This window comes from Benincasa hispida, chromosome 6 (genome assembly GCF_009727055.1).
Source record: "Benincasa hispida cultivar B227 chromosome 6, ASM972705v1, whole genome shotgun sequence".
Lineage (NCBI taxonomy): Eukaryota > Viridiplantae > Streptophyta > Magnoliopsida > Cucurbitales > Cucurbitaceae > Benincasa > Benincasa hispida.
In genome coordinates, this window is record NC_052354.1 from 4,161,293 (window position 1) to 4,182,088 (window position 20,796).

Here is a 20,796-nt window from a genome sequence, read left to right on the forward strand (position 1 = left end):
TGAAATAGTTATCAAACGATACTTAAACAAACATAATTTTTCAAAAACAGAAAACACAAAATACAGTTATCAAACGTGTATCGATTTTGTTTCATTTAATCTTTATGGACCTTCATGTCATATTAATAAAACATGGATTCGATAAATTTCCAAAGAAAAAATGGGGCCATCAAAACTGTTTATTTAAAAAAGTATAAAGCCTCAAAAGATGAAACGAATATAAAATTTGAACACAATAATAGATTTGTAAACAATTTAAGCCACCTAACGAAATTCCACATGAAAGAAAGAGAGAGTCTCATTTGGCCGCCCATTTGAGTTAATTATTAGAAGAAGAAAAAACACTTCAATTTTCTTATCTAAACCATTACAATCCCTTTTGTTAGTATCAGAGCAGCTCTCACCTAGCCTTCAATGGCTTCTCCAGCAACAATGGAGAGAAGAGCTTCAATAACATCCTTATCTTCTCCTCCTCCTCGTTATTCTATCTCTCTTCCTCTTCCTCCTTTACAAAACTACGATGTTTTCCTTAGCCACAGAGCTAAGGACACCGGTCGTAGTTTCACGGCCGATCTCCACGATGCTCTCACAGATAAAGGGATTGTAGTTTTTAGAGACGACGTAGACGAAGAAGATGGAGGGAAACCATTAACGGAGAAGATGAAAGCGGTGGAAGAATCGAGGTCTTCGATCGTGGTTTTTTCAGAGAATTATGGGAATTTGGTTTGTATGAAGGAAATAGAGAAAATTGTAATGTGTAAGGAGTTGAGAGATCAATTGGTTCTTCCAATATTTTACCTAATAAATCCAGCCCATGTGAGGAACCAAAAGGGGAACTTTGAGAAGCATTTTATTGAACATGAAGCCAATCCTGAGATTAATATTGAAGAAGTTAAAAGCTGGAAATATTCAATGCAGCAAGTTGGCCATCTCTCTGGATGGCATCTCCAAGATTCTCAGTTAAGTAATTCTTCACTCTCTTTATTTTTTTCCCTTTTAATGTGGTGTGAATTTGTAGTTCAATCATTTTCTATATTATTGTATGTTTTGTAGAGTTAATATAATTATAAGATCTACAAGGGTAGAAGAAATATTTCCTAAAATTGTTTAAAAACTTTATAGTTAATTTTCGTTTAGGAAAAAAAAAAGAAAAATTTTCAAAAATGTTAGATTATTTACCGAAATAGAAAAAAAAAAAAACTGACTTCTATCCATGCCTATATCACTCTTATCAACTTCTACAAGCCTTTATAAAAAAAAAAAAAAAAAAAAAAAAAAAAAAAAAAATTTTTTTTTTTTTAAAAAAAATTTTTCTTATTTTCTATTTTAAAAATTAAAAAAAAAACACATTTTTGGTAACCATTTTTATGCTTTCTATTTTTTTTTTTTTTTATTAAGTTGGGTATATATAGATATGTTAAATGGATAGAAAGGGGAATAAAAGTTATATGGATGGATGGAGATGAAATATTTTCTAGAGGAAAAAGCTGAAGAGAGAAATTCCATGAAAAAAAATTAGATGGAGAATTTTTTTATTTTTTGTTTTTGGAGGCCAAGGGAGAAAAGTTAGAGATCAAAAGATATATTAAAAAAAGATAGAGGAAGGTGTAAGGTTTAGAGAGAGAAGCTAAAAGATGGAGTAAATTAAGAGAGCTAGTGGTATTTTTAAGTTAGAGAGAGAAGAATAAATGAGAGAAATGGGAAAGGAAGATTAGTGAGAAAACATAAGAGGAATCTTCTCACTTATAAAAATCCAAATGAAAATCAATAATAAAAAATAGAATGTAAATTTATAGTAACTTTGTTTCTAATAATTTTTCTTTTACTTGTAAAATGTGTAATCAATACTTTAATAATAACTATTTTCCTTTCAAAAACATTTCTAGTTTAAAAGATAGGATTATTTGGTTAGTGATATGAGAATAAAAAACAATATGAAAATAAGAGTTCAAACATAAAACATTTTGGCAGCATATTTTACAATATTTTATAATATCATATACTCTATTATATATTACAATATACATATATTTATAGAAAATTATTTCAAATGATAAAACTGTTAAAAATATTTATAAGATATAGTAAAATTTTAGAACTATCAATGTTAGACATTGATAGACAATGATAGACTTCTATCAGTGTCTATCAATATCAATGATAGACATTGATACAAGACTATCAGTGTCTATCAGCATCTATCATTGATAGTTCTAAAAATTTTGTTACATTTTTTAAATATTTTGATTTATTTTTCTATATTTAAAAATGACCCTATATTTACCTTGAACAAGAATTAGTAAAGTGTATTTGCAACCGAAAATGTTATATTTATATTATGAAAATCATATATTTTTAATGTAATTATGTATTAAAAAATTTTAAATGCAAAATTTTGATACAAAAGTAGAAATAAGTTTGTAACAATTTAGTTTATCAACTTTAATAAGTAACAATAATATTTTAGTCTTTATATATTATAAATCATAGCAGTTTAGTTCCAACGGTTAAAAAAATTATCATAAACTTCAATGAAATTTCATACACATAAATTAATTCATTCATTGGTGATCAAATTTGTTAAGAAACTATAAAAACTAAGTTGTTAGGTGATAAAATGTTCATTATTAAATTTAATTTGATGATATATACACCAAGGTAAGGAACCTAAAAGAGGGTGTTTGGGACCTCAATTTGAGTTGGGTGGACTTGGCTATTATAGTCCACCCAAGATTTGGATCTCCTATTATTATAGTTGATGATTACAATTATTTTAATTCACCGATGAATGAAGACTATTTGAAATTCTCTTCAGTTACAATGAATGTTATTCTTCCATGAACCCACAATTAACTATAGTGAATACATAATATATTTTTTTTCATGAATTTGGCAATTATAGCATTTAAAATAGTTTATATTAGATAGATATCAATGATATCCATGTGTCCACGATATTAGTACTTCAAAGATATGATTTAGATAGATATCAATGGTATTAGTGTATCAATAATATTATTGAAACCTAATTATACATAAGTGATATCTATGTATCAGTGATAGAATAAGTGATATTTTATATTTCCAACGTTGTTTTCTATGCTTTTAATGGTCTTTTTGGATATTTTCAATGAGATGAAGATAAATTTTGTTATATTTGCAATAAATTTTATGTTTTGCATTTTTTAATATTTCAGCCTCATTTTGCCATACATGCAGATAGGGCTTAAATGTTTAACCAAATTCCATTGATAATAACAATATGTTTATAGATATTTCACCTTGATAATTTTGAGAACATTACTAAAAATGAAACCGATGTAGATCTGAAGCAGGGACCATCAATGAAGTTGTGATGCATATTTTCAACAAACTGCGTCCTGATTTATTTCGATATGATGATAAATTGGTTGGAATTAGCTCAAGATTACACCAAATAAATATGCTTATGGGAATAGGTTTAGATGACGTACGCTTTGTTGGAATATGGGGAATGGGTGGAATTGGCAAAACCACCATCGCTAGAATCATTTACAAAAGTGTTTCCCATTTATTTGAGAGATATTATTTCTTGGACAATGTCAAAGAAGCTTTAAAGAAGGAAGGTTTAGCTTCGTTACAAGAAAAACTTCTAACAGGAGCTTTAATGAAACGAAATATTGACATCCCAAATGCTGATGGAGCTACATTGATCAAGAGAAGAATAAGTAATCTTAAAGTTCTTATAATTCTTGACGACATCGACCATCTAAGCCAACTTCAAAAGTTAGCTGGAGGTTTGGATTGGTTCGGTTCGGGAAGTCGAGTCATCGTTACGACGAGAAACGAACATCTCCTTATTTCGCACGGAATCGAAAGAAGGTACAATGTCGAAGGGCTAAAAATTGAAGAAGCTCTTCAGCTTTTTTCACAAAAGGCATTTGGAGAAGACCATCCAAAGAAAGGCTATTATGATCTTTCTAGCCAAGTAGTAAGCTATGCTGGTGGCCTTCCATTAGCAATTGAGGTTCTTGGATCCTCTTTACGTAACAAACCAATGAAGGATTGGACAAATGCAGTGGAAAAGTTGTGGGAAGTTCGTGATAAGGAAATTCTTGAAAAGTTGAAAATTAGTTATTATATGTTAGAGGAATCTGAACAGAAAATTTTTCTTGACATTGCATGTTTTTTCAAGAAGAAGAGTAAGAAACAAGCAATAGAAATTCTTCAAAGCTTTGAATTTCTTGCTGTTCTTGGACTAGAAATTTTGGAGGAAAAATCTCTTATTACTACACCACATGATAAGATACAAATGCATGATTTGATACAAGAAATGGGTCAAAGGATTGTCAGCGAAAATTTTCCGAATGAACCCGAAAAACGAAGCAGGTTGTGGCTTCGTGAGGATATAAATCGTGCTCTAAGTCGTGATAAGGTACGTTTCTAAATTGATACTTTTAAGCCATCTATAGTATAGGTAAAGTTTGGAAGTTTGGTCCTTAAACGTTTAAAATTGTATTTAATAAGTTCATATGATTAGAAAAAAAAAAACAAATATTGGTTAAAGAAAAACAAATATTGGTTATGTAACTAGGTTTTGAATCTAATTAGTTTCTATTTGGTTCTTTTGCACTCAAAATGGTATACTTTTACCCTTGAATTTTTTAGTTTAACTTCGATTTGGTCCCCGTGTTTCTAAGATGTTACACTATATTTATACCCTTAGTTTTGAGTATAGTTTTCATTTGGTCTATATGTTTAAGTATTTTATATTTCTGCCCTCAAGATTTTACTAGTGGTCATTTTGGTACTAACTAATAAAAAATAATTATGATGTAAAATTTTAAAATTACTTTTGATGGTGATCAAAGATTAGTGAAAACTAATTTTAGTATAATTATTTTAATTAATAAACATTAATAGGATTGAAAATGAGTATTTAATGAAAAATCAAGATTAAAAATATAAATATTAAATCCCTAGAGACCAAATTGAGACACAATTCTAAACACAAAGATAAAAATGTATAATTCTAACATATATGTTATATGTATGATGAATTAATTTTGACAGGGAACAGAAGCAATTGGAGGGATTATGATGGATATGGATGAGGAGGGAGAGTCACATTTGAATGCCAAATCATTTTCGGCAATGACAAATCTAAGAGTATTGAAAGTGAACAATGTTTATCTTTCTGAAGAACTTCAATATCTCTCTGATCAGCTAAGGTTTCTTAATTGGCATGGTTATCCTTTAAAGTGTTTACCATCAAATTTCAATCCCACTAACCTATTGGAGCTTGAGTTGCCTAATAGTTCTATTCAACATCTATGGACTACATCAAAGGTACATCAACAATAACATTGAATTATTACTTTCAATTTTGCCTCTTAACATTTTAAATCTTCATTTGTTAGGACTTAGGAATATCTCTCTAATCACACCATATACTGGATAGTTTGATCAACTTTTCTCCCTAACATATGTTCATGGTTTCAATTTTGTCCTTAAAAAATTTTAGTGTTTAAAGTATAATTTTTGTCTTTCTATTTCGAGACTTACTCTACTTTAGTCTATATATATCGTACTTATTGAGAATTTCATATTGGAAAAATGAAGAACGATCTTACACTCCTTATAAGATAGACGAACTATTTCATTCTTTGCCAATTAATTTTGAGATGAAACTACATGTTATAAAATAATACTTTCTAATTTTTGGTCCTCATACTTTCAATTAGTCATAGTATTGATCTCCATTATCATTTTATAGTTTAACTTTTTAAAAATTAATTTAATATTTATTAGCTTTCTCCCTAAAAGTTTTGAAAAGATATTGGGAAAATTATTAATAGAACTTTAAGAATTTTAATAAAAATCAACTTCAAGTTAACAATAAGATCTAATTTTTAAGATTTATTGAAATGAGATAGAGAACTAAAATTTAGAAATTTAAAATTATAGAGATCGGAGTGCAAAACAGGTCTGAAAGTTTAGAATCCAAAATGATACTTTAACCATAGCCACATAGCTAGTCACTTATGGGATGATATTGTACCGTTGGCAGCTTTCTGAAGCACAAAAATTCAATCTTTTTTATAATTCTGATGCTTCTGCATTAGTTCTTAACTAGAAGACCTTTCAGTTATCTTTTTGTGTTGAGCTTTTCTTTAGCCCTTTATATACATATTGAACTTTATTCCATTTTTATTGAATATCTCTCTACTGTTGGATTCAAGATGTGTGAGGGTGTTAAGGATGTGTGTCAACCTAGTAAGATATTTCGAGGCATCTTTTGATCCTACTTTCCTTTCGTATTTTGTTTAAAGAAAAATGTTATTTTAACCCAGGTCTAAACTTTGCTAACAATGATTGTTTTTTTACTATTAATTTTTTTGCAGAGCTTGGAGACATTGAAAGTCATAAATCTAAGTGATTCTCAATTCCTATCCAAGACTCCTGATTTCTCAGGTGTTCCAAATCTTGAAAGGTTGGTTTTGAGTGGTTGTGTAGATATACACCAACTTCACCACTCTTTGGGAAATCTAAAGCATCTAATTCAATTGGACCTCAGAAATTGCAAGAAATTAACAACTATTCCTTTCAATATTTGCTTAGAATCTCTCCACATTTTGGTTCTTTCAGGGTGTTCAAATCTCACCCATTTCCCAAAAATCTCAGGAAACATGAACCATTTATTAGAGCTTCATTTGGATGAAACATCCATAAAAAATTTGCATTCATCAATAGGACATTTAACAGCACTTGTTCTATTAAATCTCAAAAATTGCACAAATCTTCTAAAACTTCCTTCCACTATTGGCTGTTTAACATCATTGAAAACCCTCAATTTAAATGGCTGCTCAAAACTTGATAGTCTTCCAGAGAGTTTAGGAAATATTTTTTGCTTGGAAAAGCTTGATATTACTAACACTTGTGTAAATCAAGCTCCAATGTCTCTTCAACTTTTGACCAAACTGGAAATACTAAATTGTCAAGGACTATCTCGCAAATTTCTTCAATCATTATTCCCTACTTGGAATTTCACTAGGAAATTCTCCCATTATCAAGGGTTGAAAGTGACAAATTGGTTTCATTTTGGGTGTTCATTGAGGATTTTGAATTTGAGTGATTGTAATTTGTGGGATGGAGATTTACCTAATGATCTTCGTAGCTTAGCTTCATTGCAAATTCTTCATCTAAGTCAAAATCATTTTACCAAATTGCCTGAAAGCATTTCTCATCTTGTTAATTTGAGGGATCTATTTTTGGTGGAATGTTCTCATCTTTTGAGTTTGCCAAAGCTTCCATTAAGTGTAAGAGATGTGGAAGCAAGGGATTGTGTTTCTCTAAACGAATATTACAATCAAGAGAAACAAATTCCTTCAAGTGAAATGGGAATGACTTTCATTCGATGTCCTATATCCAATGAACCATCTGAAAGCTACAAAATTGATCAGCCTCGCCTTTCTGCTATTCACTTGAGGACAATGGCTCAAAGATACATTGAGGTTTGTCTACTCTTTTTTTTTTTTTTTTTCCTTCGTCAATTTTCTTTAGTTCAATTCTTAATTTTTTATGCTAATCTCTATAGTTTTCAAAGTTCTAATTTAGTTATGAATTATGATTTTAGCTACACTAATTTTGTTAAAGTGAGTCTATTGCTTATAAAATAGTTTCAAATATAGCAATCAAACTCAATATTAATAGATATAACATAATGCAACAGATTTTGTAAATATAGCAAAATGTAGATCTAGCTCTCAGAGTTTATCAATGATAGATCATATTGTTGATAGAAGTCTATGAACGATAGAGTCTATCACAATTAGACTCTATTATATTTATTTAAAAATGAACTCTTTTTAAATATAAAAAATACTTAAAAATATTTACACTTTATAACAAAAAGTTATTTTTGGGATTTTTCTATTTATATGATTTTTCCTTAAAAATATTGCTATACACTTAATTAATCTTAAAATTGTTAATTATTGCAAGTACCCTTGTTCTTTCCTAATGTTTTTTTTTCTTTTTCTTCTTCTTCTTCTTCTTCTTCTTTTTTTTTTTTTTTTTTTTTTTTTTTTTTTTTATTTAATTTTGGTCTATATGACGCCTTCACAAGTTCTAATTTTAGTCTTTTGTGATCTCAAGTAACTTTCAATTTTATTCAGTTGTCTCTTTGTTTTTTTTTTTTTTTTTTTTTTTTTATTATTATTACGTTTGAACTTAAGTTCAATTATTTTAAAGGTATAAATATATGGTTTTAGGAGTATCACTTTGGTTCTTTTAACTTTAAAATTAATGAATGTAATTTGAAGTTCTTACCATTTTCTAAGTAATGTTTTTCTAGCTATATATTTACAGGAAAATTAATGAATAGGTATTTTCTATCTTGACAATTATGTATAAAAGTTGCACATTAACTAAAAAAACGAAATTAAAGAATATCAAACGTATAAAACTAAACTAACGAACATTATTTTTATTAGCATGAGGTCTTTTCGGTGAAACTAAAAGTAAAGTTATGAGATTTTATGTCTAAAGTGAACAATATCAAATTGCAGTAAAGATTTGTGGATGGTTGTTGTATATACAAGTTTAAATACGAGACCTCTAGCTTTTTATTTATCATGTCTGAATTGCCATCCCTCTTTTTTGTAATTATGATGCGTCTTCTATAACACTGGCAGATCTTTCTTTAGTCTTTGCCTTAGCTTTTGTGTTTTCTCTTTGCTGTAGCTCTTACACTTTCCTTCTGTATTATGTTCTTTATGGATCAATGCACATTTTTTGGATTGGGAGTATGATGAAGGAACGAGTGTTAAGAATATGTCAACGTAGTTAAGATGTTCTGATGTACCTACTAATCTTTATTCTTTTAAAATGTTTAACTGCACAAAATTCAAAAGCTGATGTTGTTAGGTTAGGGTAAATTTAATCCTATATTGTTAGTTGAACTTTGCAGGTACTCACATGGCAACAAGAAAAATATTTTTTTGTGATTCCATATCCTAGCTTCATAGCATGCTTTGATGAAAAAAGATATGGATTCTCAATCACAGCACATTGTCCACCAGATTACATAAATGAAGAAAATCCAAGGATTGGAATTGCTTTAGGTGCTTCATTTGAAGTCCAAAAACATGAAATTAGCAATAATAATAATTCAAAAATCTGTTGTGAGTTCATAGTGAAAATGGAAACAGATGAATGTCCTCTAAAATCAGCCCTAGTGTTTGATGGCAACAAAGATGAATTGGAAAGTCCAGTGGGATTATCTGTTTTCTACATTCCAATGAGAAGGATATCGGGGTGGTTGAACCAATGTTGTTGCATTGATGTTTCAATAATGACTGATAACCCACTTGTGAAGGTAAAATGGTGTGGAGCTTCAATATTGTATGAACAAAATGCAGGGAGTTTTATTGGGAAGATTATCAAAGCCTTTTTTGGATCTCCTGGAAGATATCATACATCAATCGTTGATCATATTTTGAATCGTCAGAATCGTGTTGATGTTTCTACTTTGTTGGATGGTGGAGCTCATTACAAGACGACTTGGTTCAATGCCTTACAAAGGTATTTCAATTAAATCTCTTTCGATATATATATATCTTTCAATCTCTTTACCATCCTGAATATAGCTTAACTAGCTAAATCATACTAATATATATTATCGACCAAAAATCAAAGAATCTAATTTTCTTTCCACATATATTGTTGAACTTAAAACAAAAAGGAGAGCTACAAAAATAGAATGGAACTTGCTATCTCGTTTCCTTGACACTAAGTTACTTCATTTTTCTTCGAATAATTCTAATTGGAGAGATTAGGTACATGCATGCATCCCTCCTTTGTTATGTAAAAAAATTATAAAAAATATGTCACATATGATATATCTTATTGGACACCGTTTGGACTGTGCAGATATAGATGTAGCCCGTACAACATTCTTATTTAACAAATGTACAAGATGTAGATGGGTTCATTGGTACATCAAGGTATATCAAGTAGATTGCCAAACTAATAATGCCCTTATCATATCTCGAAAACCAAAAGTTGTATATTAATCATGAATACAAAATGCGAGAGCTAGAGAGAAGCTCCAAGGTGCAATGATACAAATAGGGATAGAATATAGAAAAGCCATCCAATTTAGAGCATTAAAGGAAGTGCTATAGCTACAAAAATGAAGAGATTTTGTACATCAAAGATCAGTAAAATTTAATATATCTTCCCACATATGCTTAGAAGGAGAGACTTCTCCGCATTATCCAACTTGAATGCAGCCGACACAACATTCAAGTTTCACATATTGGTTAGAAAAAGAGAGATTTATGGTATTTATAAGTGAGAACAATTATCTCTATTGACATGACATTTTGAAGTGGAATATGCCTAAATTGAAGAATATCGTACCATTGTTAAGCACGATAGACATTTCGTTATCCTTATTATATTCCTACATTAACTAAAGGATTATTATTTGTTCTCTTTCTTAAAGTATTTACATAATTGATGCATTGTGGCAGGACAATTGGGTCATTTCCAAGACTTCGACCTAGTAGACCACCACGTGAGGTTATAGAGGATTGTTCCACCATGAATGCATCTTCTGAGATCGACGAAAATGAAAGTGACTACTCTATCATGTTAAAACGAAATATCAAGGCAACGCTTGAAAGGACTTTTGAGGTTTTCTCTCTATGCTATACCTCTAACTCTTCATGTTTTAGGAAAATAATTTATGTCATATTTAGTAATCAAGTAGATCCCATTTGATAACCATTTTATTTTTTATTTCTGTTTTTGAAAGTTAAGCCTATAGATGTTACTTCGGGTTCGAAATTTTTTTCATTTGTTATCTACTTTTTATTAATAGTTTAAAAAATCAAGCCAAAATTTGAAAACTAAAAAAAAGTAGTTTTTGGAATTTGGCTAAGAATTCAAGCATTGTACTTAAAAGAAAATCATTGTAAGAAATGAGGAGGAAATAACCTTAATTTTAAAAAACAAAAAACAAAAAACGAAATAGTTACTAAAAGGGTTTTCGTTTGTTATTTTTAATTTTTAAAAATTAAGTCTAAAAGCACTTCATACATCTCTAAATTTCTTTCTCTTTTTAATCTACTTTTTTCCAATACTTTCAAAAAGTAAACTAATATTAAAAACTAAAGACATTATTTTTAAACTTATTTTTTATTTTAGAATTGACTAAGAATGTCAGTCATAAAGTAAGATACAAAATCATGGTAAATGGAGAAGAAACAGAATTAATTTTTAAAAATTATAAATAAGAAACAAAATAGTTATCAAATATAATCTTCTCCAGGAATGTCAAGTTTTTATCTAATACTTCCAATTCATCATTTTTATTTAGGTTTTACAATCATTATTTTAAATTTAAAGTGTGGTAAAATCTACTGTTGATAGACTCTTATTAGTGATAGACTCTATCATTGGTAGATTCTTATTAGCAATATGACTTATCACTAATAAGCTTTGTAGGTTGGATTTAAATTTTGCTTTTTGCATTGTAACTATATATGTAAATACTTTGAGCCTAATTGATATATTTGTAATTGTCCCTTAGATAAACATGTGTTCCATCTCAAAGCAATCAGAGGAATAACCCGTGTTGTAAAAATTGCTAATTAATTGAGGGGGAAAAACTCTAAGTTAATTACATATATGTTCATCAAATTAACTCTCTTCATATCTTCATTTAGGAACTGAAGCTTTATGGTGAATACTACATTTTTCCTCAAAAAGAAATCTCAAGAAGTTGGTTCAATTTCCAACTAAAAGAGCCTAAAATCACAATCAAGATATCTCCAAATTTGCATAAAGACAAGAAGTGGATGGGGTTGGCCTTTTTTGTAGTATTTTCAGCGGATGAGAATTCACCAAAATCTCATTCTTTCTCTTACCAAGTGGAAAATGATGAATATACAATGCAAAGACAATCAATTATTTACTTGAATGAAGAGTTGTTCGATGATTCTCATCAACTTTGGATGTTTTTCGAACCTCGAGCTGTTTATCCATATAGATTAAATCAATGGAGGCATCTTCGTTTTGCATTTGTATGCAATGACTCAGACTTTAAGGCTGTGCTTTGTGGTGCACGTCTTGTTTATAAACAAGATGTTGAAGGATTTGTCAACACAATTGTGAGTAATGTGTTGAGTTCTCCAGTTGAATTGCATGAATTTTATGACCAAAGTTATGTTAAAGGCATGTTAAGGAATGTACAATTTCATAAGTATGATCCAAAGAACAAGGAAGAGGAAACAAGACAAGATTTGCTTATACAAGAGTGGGAAGAGGAGCAAAATTCAAATGCTTATCCTCAACAGGATTCAACTTCTAGTCCAAATATGGAAAGGAGCCACATTTTGCAACTCAAAGAAAGCATTCCTTCTTTCCTTCAAAAGGATTCAAAGGTCCATTTACCTCTCTTTCTTATTGTCTTATATGCATTAGCTCTCATATTATTAGTTACTATTCTTTCTCTTATTGCTAATGCATTCAATCATTGGTATAATATCTTGATAAAGTACAAATTCAAGTTCTGGTTGGGTCGACCTTCTGAACTTTTAATTTTGTATATATATCACAAAATTGAAAATTTAATATTCTACTATTTGATGTAAAATTATTATTTTATATCTTGAAACAAAATTTTGAAAATTTTACAAATTTATGTTACATTTTTTTAAAGTTTAAGGATATATTAGTTAGACATAAGATTAAAAGTTTCAAACTTGACAAAAATTTGAATGATTAGAGATTATCAATGCATGATATCATTCATCAATGATATTTTTTTTTTTCCTTGAGGAGTCTCTTTCTTTCTCAATCTTCTATGCATTAGTTCATTAGTTAATATTATCTCTTATCTATTTCTTATGCATCAATCTGTAGTTAATATTCTGCCCCGTTGTTTTGAACATTATGATCACAAAGAGGGTAGATATTTAAATTTACGAACTTCGGAGAGATAGTGGTTAAACTATGCTCGTGTGGACATTATTATTTGCTGATCTCTCATCCTTATGCATTCAATCATTAATGTTTCATTTGGTAATTATTTAGTTTTTTATTTTTCATTTTGAAAATTAAGACCATAAACACATTTCGACCTATAAATTTCTTGATTTATTATCTATTTTCTACTAATATTTTAAAAAACAAAGCATGTTTTGAAAACTAAAAACAAGTCTTTAAAATCTTTTTTTTTTTTAATTTCGAATTTGAAAAAGATTTCAACTCTTTTACTTAAGAAAATGAAAACCATTGCAAGAAATTGAGAGAAATTTTTTTTAATTTTCAAAACCAAAAAACCAAATGGTTATCAAATAAAACCTAAATTAATACATTCGCTTGCAACCTCTTTTTCTCAACAAATGATGACGTTAGGAATTATGGTGGATAAGATTATATTGTTGGGTATAAGAAGAAACCAAAAAGTGTGATTTAACCATGCGTCAAGGATTTCGATGGAGTAGCCACATTCAATAATCTTCAAATAATTTTCTCACTCTCATGTATATTTGTTGGAATGTCTTGAATCTATTATTTGGTCCTCCAAATGACTAAGTACGATCTGTCTCATATTTATTTCGTTTATGATATGTACGATTTTAACCCTAGGATTTAGAGGAGTACTCTTTAACTTTATTAGTATATCTCTTAATTTGTAATCTAATATTTTTTCTCTAATAAAAAACTACTTTGTTCCTCTACTTGTGAATGTAGCTAATACACTGTTAGTGAATCATATAAGTCTTTATATCGATTTTATCTACTAGTTATCATTTATGTTTATCTTTATTTGTCGATTTTATAATGATACTATTAGATCATTCCTTAACATTTTCTCATACTTATTGTTCTTATACACTAACTAATCAAATTAGTTAATATTTTCATAGGATCGATTTCAAAACACATTTGACTTCGTTATTCCAAGGCGAAACTTTCCCCAGCTGTTTAATCAACTATCTCCAAAGAATCATACAGGCATCGAATTGCCTCCAAATTTATATACTACTAACGATTGGATGGGGTTTCTAGTTTGCACACTCTTCCAAGTCAACAAACATCCAACAGCAATTCTCAACAATCTTGGATCAATTACAAGGCATGAACTGATTTGTCAATTTGCAATTGAGAATGGACTAATTGAACCATTACACCTTCATAGTATCACTGAGGACAGATTCATCTGGCTACATGAACGCCAATTTGTTTGGCTCTATTACAGCCCAAGAAACACATATGGTGAAATTTTTCGTCACAGGTCCTGTATTTGGGCTATTATTGAAGCTGATACCCCAGATTTGATGGTAAGATGTTGTGGACTTCAATTAGTATACAAGCAAGATATGGAAGTGATTGACAAGATATTGATGAAAGCCATTCAATGATCATCTTAAACAAGCAGCGGAATAAAATTAAGTACTAATTAGTTTAATTTTAACCGTTATTGTCACACCCCATCCTAGACTATTCTACTAAATTTTTAGTTGAGACTGATGAGTATAGGAAAGGTTTCATTATTAATGAGAATATAACAGGTTTTAATATTAAACTGTATTTGTGACTTTTGGCTTTTATAATCATAGTGGCTTTTGAGTTATTTAGGAGTTTTATGTATAATAGTAGTTATGAGCATTTAGTAACATTTATGGTTTCTGTAACTATTGATATTCTATAGCTATCTTTTGTAAGCCTATATAAATGAAGACATGTTTGGTTAAATGAAAAGAACACTTTCTCTTCATTTGAGTCCTTCATGTCTTTTTCTCTCATAAAAAAAGGACAAGAAGGCTCTCTATATCTTGTACCAATCAGTAGATGAAGAAATGTTTGAGACCATCTGTGATGCCAATACGTCAAAGGCACCATGGGAAAAGCTGTAATCGACTTGTAGAGCATTTGATTGTGTGAAAAAGGTGCGATTACAAACTCTAAGTGGTGAGTTTGAATTATATATTGCAAATGAAGAAGACGGAGGTAATTGTGGAATATCACACCCAAGTAATGACTGTTGTCAACAAATTGCGACAGAAAAAAGGTTCTACAGAGCCTAAATACAAAGTTTAAGATGAATGTCATGTAACGCTAAAAATGGAATGTTATGTTGTGTGTTATCATTTATAAACATTACTGATGAAAGAATGAAGCATACAAGCTCATGTCCCCAGCAACGGCGCCATAAACTTGTAACGCTAAAAATGGAATGTTATGCTGTGTTATCGTTTATGCACATTACTGATGAAAGAATGAAGCATACAAGCTCATGTCCCCAGCAACGACGCCATAAACTTGTAACGCTAAAAATGGAATGTTATCCCGTGTTATCGTTTATGTACATTACTGATGAAAGAATGAAGCATACAAGCTCATGTCCCCGGCAACGGCGCCATAAACTTGTAACGCTAAGAATTAAATTCTTTTTTATTATGCATGCACCGTGATGATAGATAATGTGCCCCAAGCTCATGTGCTTGTGATAAAGAGAATTTCTATGTGATACTACGTCTAAGTATATGCGTTGTTAATGATATGTTCGTAGTATGCGATGTAATAGTGCTTGTCACAAGTTTCCTTGCGCTGAAAAAAAGTATAATTTCAACGCAAGTTTCTCTGAATTATCTGAGGTCGAACACAGGGATTTTTTTCATTAATGCGCTACTATTGTGATACATGCAACCGGTTTTTAACAATGAATAAAGAATTTGGGTTTATACAGAAATATAAATTGCAGTGAAAGTAAAAATGCATTAATAAAATAAATCCTAAACTAATATGATACACGATACAAGATACATGATACATGATACTGAGGTCGAGAACTGACTGTGAAGTTGTATAAAGATTCGATGTATGCGATGACAAGTCTTTATGAATGAATAAGAAAGAGAGAGCAAATAGTAGAAACATCGCAAATTTGTCAATTGCTTTAAAGATGCAACTAAGGTTCCGCTTTCCCTTGGCGTACACCTATCGGTGATCGACCGTGTTCTCATATCTCTATGGTGAAACATGGATGAACGTGATGAACGCAAGGTTATTTCCATCTCTTGAAATACTTCTTGCTTTAGATAACACATTCTTCCAACCTTCTCTCGATAGGTGGAATGACATCTTCACTTCTGCTCTCACAGGTGAAGATGCTGTCGAGCATGCTTTAGCTAAACTTAATTGTTTCCTTAACACAAATTAACTCACTCGCTTAATTCTTGCTATTTACCCATGGGATTAAGAACACATCATGAAGAAAATGGATTATGGATGTATGGAAAGAGACAGAGAGATGACAATCAAAATTATTATAACATTTAATACTAAGATTAAGCGCCTGATACATGGTGTGAACGAAATATTAGAAATGTGAATACAGATGATGAAATAGGGATTAGAAACAAATATAGAAGAAGTGTCAACGTCTTGACACAGATTCTGAACGAAGATTGTGCTTGCCAGCGTGTGGAAGTAATGGAGAGGAAAGCTTCCCTCTCAGGCTTGCTTTCCCAGTAGAATTGACCTTCACACAGAGCTTTAACTACGGGAATTGGAAGGATTCTCTGCTCGGAGACTCACCTCTCGGCCTTGTCTCGTGGTTCGCCCGGATCTACTCTGTAAATCTCTGCAGACCAGCCTCTCTCATAGAATCAGTATATGCACGTCTCTATGTATTCATGTATATTAGTATCTGTATCTGTACGTGTATATCTTTTCAGCGAATTTGAATAAACTATTTATAGGAAAGGCCTTGGCTCTATGAATTTGTGGTCCCCACTGATAGTCTTGAAATTGCGTTGATCGCTAGAGCTCTTGATCGATTGTCACATGCACCGTCATTGTGTTGATCATCTCTTCGTTCTTGATTGATGGGCGTAATGCGACGTAGATGCGTTGTTTATTTCGTCTTTGAGCCATGAACGTATGCGGTGACTGATTTCCTACAAAATTGAAACTGAAACATTCTGTTCTACCATCGCAATGGTGTTAGTGGGTGTATTGATGATATTTTATAATTTTCGCATTTCTTAGCCAATTTCTATACTATCGACGCAACTTTTCTTTCTTTTCGCTGCGATATCTAATTAAAATAGTATAAATAACTTGTATTTCTACAAGTTATCACACCCCCAAATTTAGATATATACTTGTCCTCAAGCATATCTTACACTAAGGAAATATTGCTCAATTCCTATTCTTATTTTGCGTCGATTGGTTGCTCCGAGTGCTCCACCTAGGCAACATTACTTAACAACACAATTTCTTTCTATCCTTGATAATTCATAAACATGCCCTAATTTATTCTTTTATACAATAAATCTCTATCAAAAATCCATTTCTTATTTTGAAAAGAATGTTTACCTCTTCATGTAAAAACAACTTGTTGCGTCTGTATGTGGTGATCTAGTTTGCGTCATTTATTAGAGACTATTGATCATAGTTACACCCTTCGTTTTGGCTTGTTTCCACGGGTTTCATGCGAATCTACGGTTGTGTGCCAATCTCAACTTCAACTCTTGATTTTAAGCTAAGTTTAACTTTTACTAGTCAGAGAAGTTGTCCCTTATATTCTTATTTTCTCTCATTTTTTCTCTTTTCATATTGTGTCGTTCTTGGAAATCCACATTTGTTTTGACTTGCTCCCACGGGTGTCATGCGAACATCCAACTACGAGCAGGTTCCTTTCACGACTTAACTCTTATCAGGTTGGGATTTTGATTTTCCCTTGCGCTGACATTGGAGTTTGTATGAATTTTTTTAATTTTTTTTTTGACAATGAACGCATTTTTTCTAATGACCACATCCACTTGATCACATCTACTCAGACCTTCCCCACTCCCAAATTTAGAGATGCGCAAGGTCCTCATTGTATTGTTTTGGATAGAATAGACAAAATACTTAGTCAAAATTTTGAAAAGAAGGTTTGAGTAGATTTTTAAAGGATAAAAGGTAAAGCAGTGCTATTGCTATGAATTATCTAAGTGTTAGTCAGAAAATACAAAGTGTGAGAAATGTTGCGAAGGGTATGCATATAACTCATCATGGCAGCGCATTGAATAACGCAAAAGAAAAGGTAAAGAACATCGCAATTATTGACAAAGGATAATAAATAAGAGGCTAACGTATACGGAAAGAATTGTTACTTAGTTTTATTAAAAATTAACCAAGTATACAAAGAATTACAAATAACGCAATACAAAATTCGAGCATGTACAAAGAATAAAGTAATAGCTTCTATACATATAAATAATGAATGAAATTATCCTTTGTATTTTACTTAGATGGGTGCAAAGTTAAAGATTAATGTAATGCATCTGTTACCGCAAATGCATATTTGCAGAGGACGGGCAACAACACATGTATCAACGTAACACACCCCTCAACTCAACGCATTTCTGGAGGACGGGTGCACAGTATTTCTACTGGCGCAACACTACCTCAACACTGCGTTTTTGCTAAGGATGGGCAAAAAACACATACGAGTGCAACACACCTATTAGCGCAATGCATTTGGATAAGATGAACGCAAAGTGTATCTTGTTAGTGCAAGATGCACCCATCATAGCACTGCACACCGATTTTTATTTTTCTTTTTAATTCATCAAACACGCAGGTCCATTAGACTTTGCGGTGTTCATTGTTTTATTCAGTCATTCACGAAAATGTACCAGAATCTCATAAAATTCAAAGAAAACGCCTAACAACCATCAAAACTAACGATTGACCTTCAAACATTCATCGAATCTGTATCACAATTACAAAGTTTACAATTAAATCTCAAAATATAAAGTAATCTCATGAGTTTTGGCCTATGATAGCTAAAACCGAGGTAATAGCTCTCACAATTGGCCTAAAACTCTTCTTCCCTTTACCTAATTCGAAAAGAAATCTATGCAATGCTACGTAGTCACATTGGCTTTTTCATATCGCAATATAAGGGTATAGTGTAGCAGCCTTGTCTACTAGGATGCTCAACTCACCAGGAGTGCGCTCATTCCATCCACTTTTGTCAATGTCTATACCGTTGCAACGCCACCCTGTGGCATCGCGAACCTAAATTGAATGTAGGCTACTACCTTCTAGCGTAAGGCTTCAGCTTAAGGTTGGTGTTGCAACATACGCTCTGCAAGGGGTTGCTATGCTCGGTTAGGAGCATTTTGGTCATTTTTTATCTTCAACTTGTTAATGCAACTAAAGCTTGTTTTTAACTCTTTTTTATCCCATTTTTTCTCTTGGTGGAGTGTTGATGCAAGAAGGACATCCTGAGAGCCGCAAGCTAAATGATACCGAGCGCCGCTATACAGTTCAAGAGAAGGAGATGACCGCGGTGGTGCATTGCCTACGAACTTGGAGGCACTACTTGTTGGGGTCCAAGTTCATTGTCAGGTACCTATTCGAACCTGCAAATAAGAGTTGGTGGTTGAAAGGATACCAGTAATAGGTAACCCCGAGAAGTAGAAAGAATTACAATGCCCATTCCGCCTAAAATTCTAGGAATTTGTTGATAGTTAGAATATATTCGGAGACCAAGTCGACTGATCCGTTTTAATTTTAAAATCGTTTTATATGGTCCTTTCCTATTTCTTCTATGTCGTAGGGTTAAAACCCAAAAATCCTTGTTGCTTTCCCGATGTTTCCTTACGTTTTCAATAAAACCTTCTCGTAAAAGTCCCTTAATTTCTTAATACCTACAAAATAGGATAATAAACATGTAAAATTCACAAACGAACCTAAATTAAGCTAAGAAAAAAAAACACTTTTATGGTGCTATCAATGACGACTAGGTAGCTGTCGACATCAATTGGGAGAGCTGGATGATGATCAGTGGGCCTCAACAAATAATAGATGTCATCGGTGCTTGCAGAGAACTTTGTTTGAAACATTGCTTCAGTCGCAATCCTTTACCTTCATTGGATGTAGCAATTGAAGAATTTTTTTTTGAAACAAAGCGATTTGGCATAGTCCGCTCTCTGCAACATGAAGTTGTTCTCACAAACATTCATATGCACAATGCTTCTAGATCTCTCTTTTGCATGTTCTATAAGCTTCATGGTCATAAGTTTACTAATTTCCTTAAAATTGAGTGTAGGTACTATTATAATCGTGGGCATATCATGGAGAATTGTCCTTCTCAACCACCTTGGCTACTTGAACACTCTACAAAATTGAAGAGTTTTTTTCAAGCTGGTTCCTCCTCTATTGCCACTTCTACATCGTCCAATGGTCTTGCTCCTCTCAGCTTTAATTTCAATGATCTGTCGTATCTTTTAAAATATGTGAGATCATCCAATTCATATGTATTTGCACTTGTTGTCTCCATTTTTGTTTTCATGTCTTTCAGGGTCTTTTTCAAATCAACAATTTGTTGGTTCTGTTTTAAATCTCTCTATGAGAATCTCTGTATTCTAGTTCTTCGTGAGTTTTATTTTCAGTCCATAAGTTCTCTATGTTTTAGTTATTTGTGGATTCTTTCTTCAACCTACAAGTTGTCTATGTTTTAGTTCTTCATGGGTTCTGTCTCTAACCAAAAAGTTTTTTGTGTTTTAGTTCTTCGTAGATTTTGTCTATAACCCAAATATGCCCTGATTTGATTTGGGGTTTTCTTATTCAGGTTTAGTTGGTCACTTCACAAATTCAAGTTGGTTGTTACTCTACAACCTTAAGTTTGAGGGAAGGTGTTAAAGAAATTTATGGTTTATGATTTTTCCTAATTTTTATTTCCCTTTTAAGTATTTTTCACTTTCTGCTATTTTTATTTATTGTATTCTTGGTGTCTAT

The 20,796-nt window shown here is 31.3% G+C and overlaps 1 protein-coding gene across 1 annotated transcript; it reads left to right on the forward strand.

Annotated features, from left to right (window-relative positions):
* Positions 1–239: 239 nt before the first annotated feature.
* Positions 240–14,725, forward strand: LOC120079350 (TMV resistance protein N-like). The gene is made up of 8 exons (XM_039033511.1): positions 240–959; positions 3,325–4,414; positions 5,053–5,328; positions 6,384–7,493; positions 8,951–9,564; positions 10,518–10,680; positions 11,715–12,431; positions 13,923–14,725. Exons 1-8 carry the CDS (start codon positions 415–417, stop codon positions 14,415–14,417), a joined length of 5,010 nt encoding a protein of 1,669 aa, XP_038889439.1. The 5' UTR covers positions 240–414; the 3' UTR covers positions 14,418–14,725.
* Positions 14,726–20,796: the final 6,071 nt, after the last annotated feature.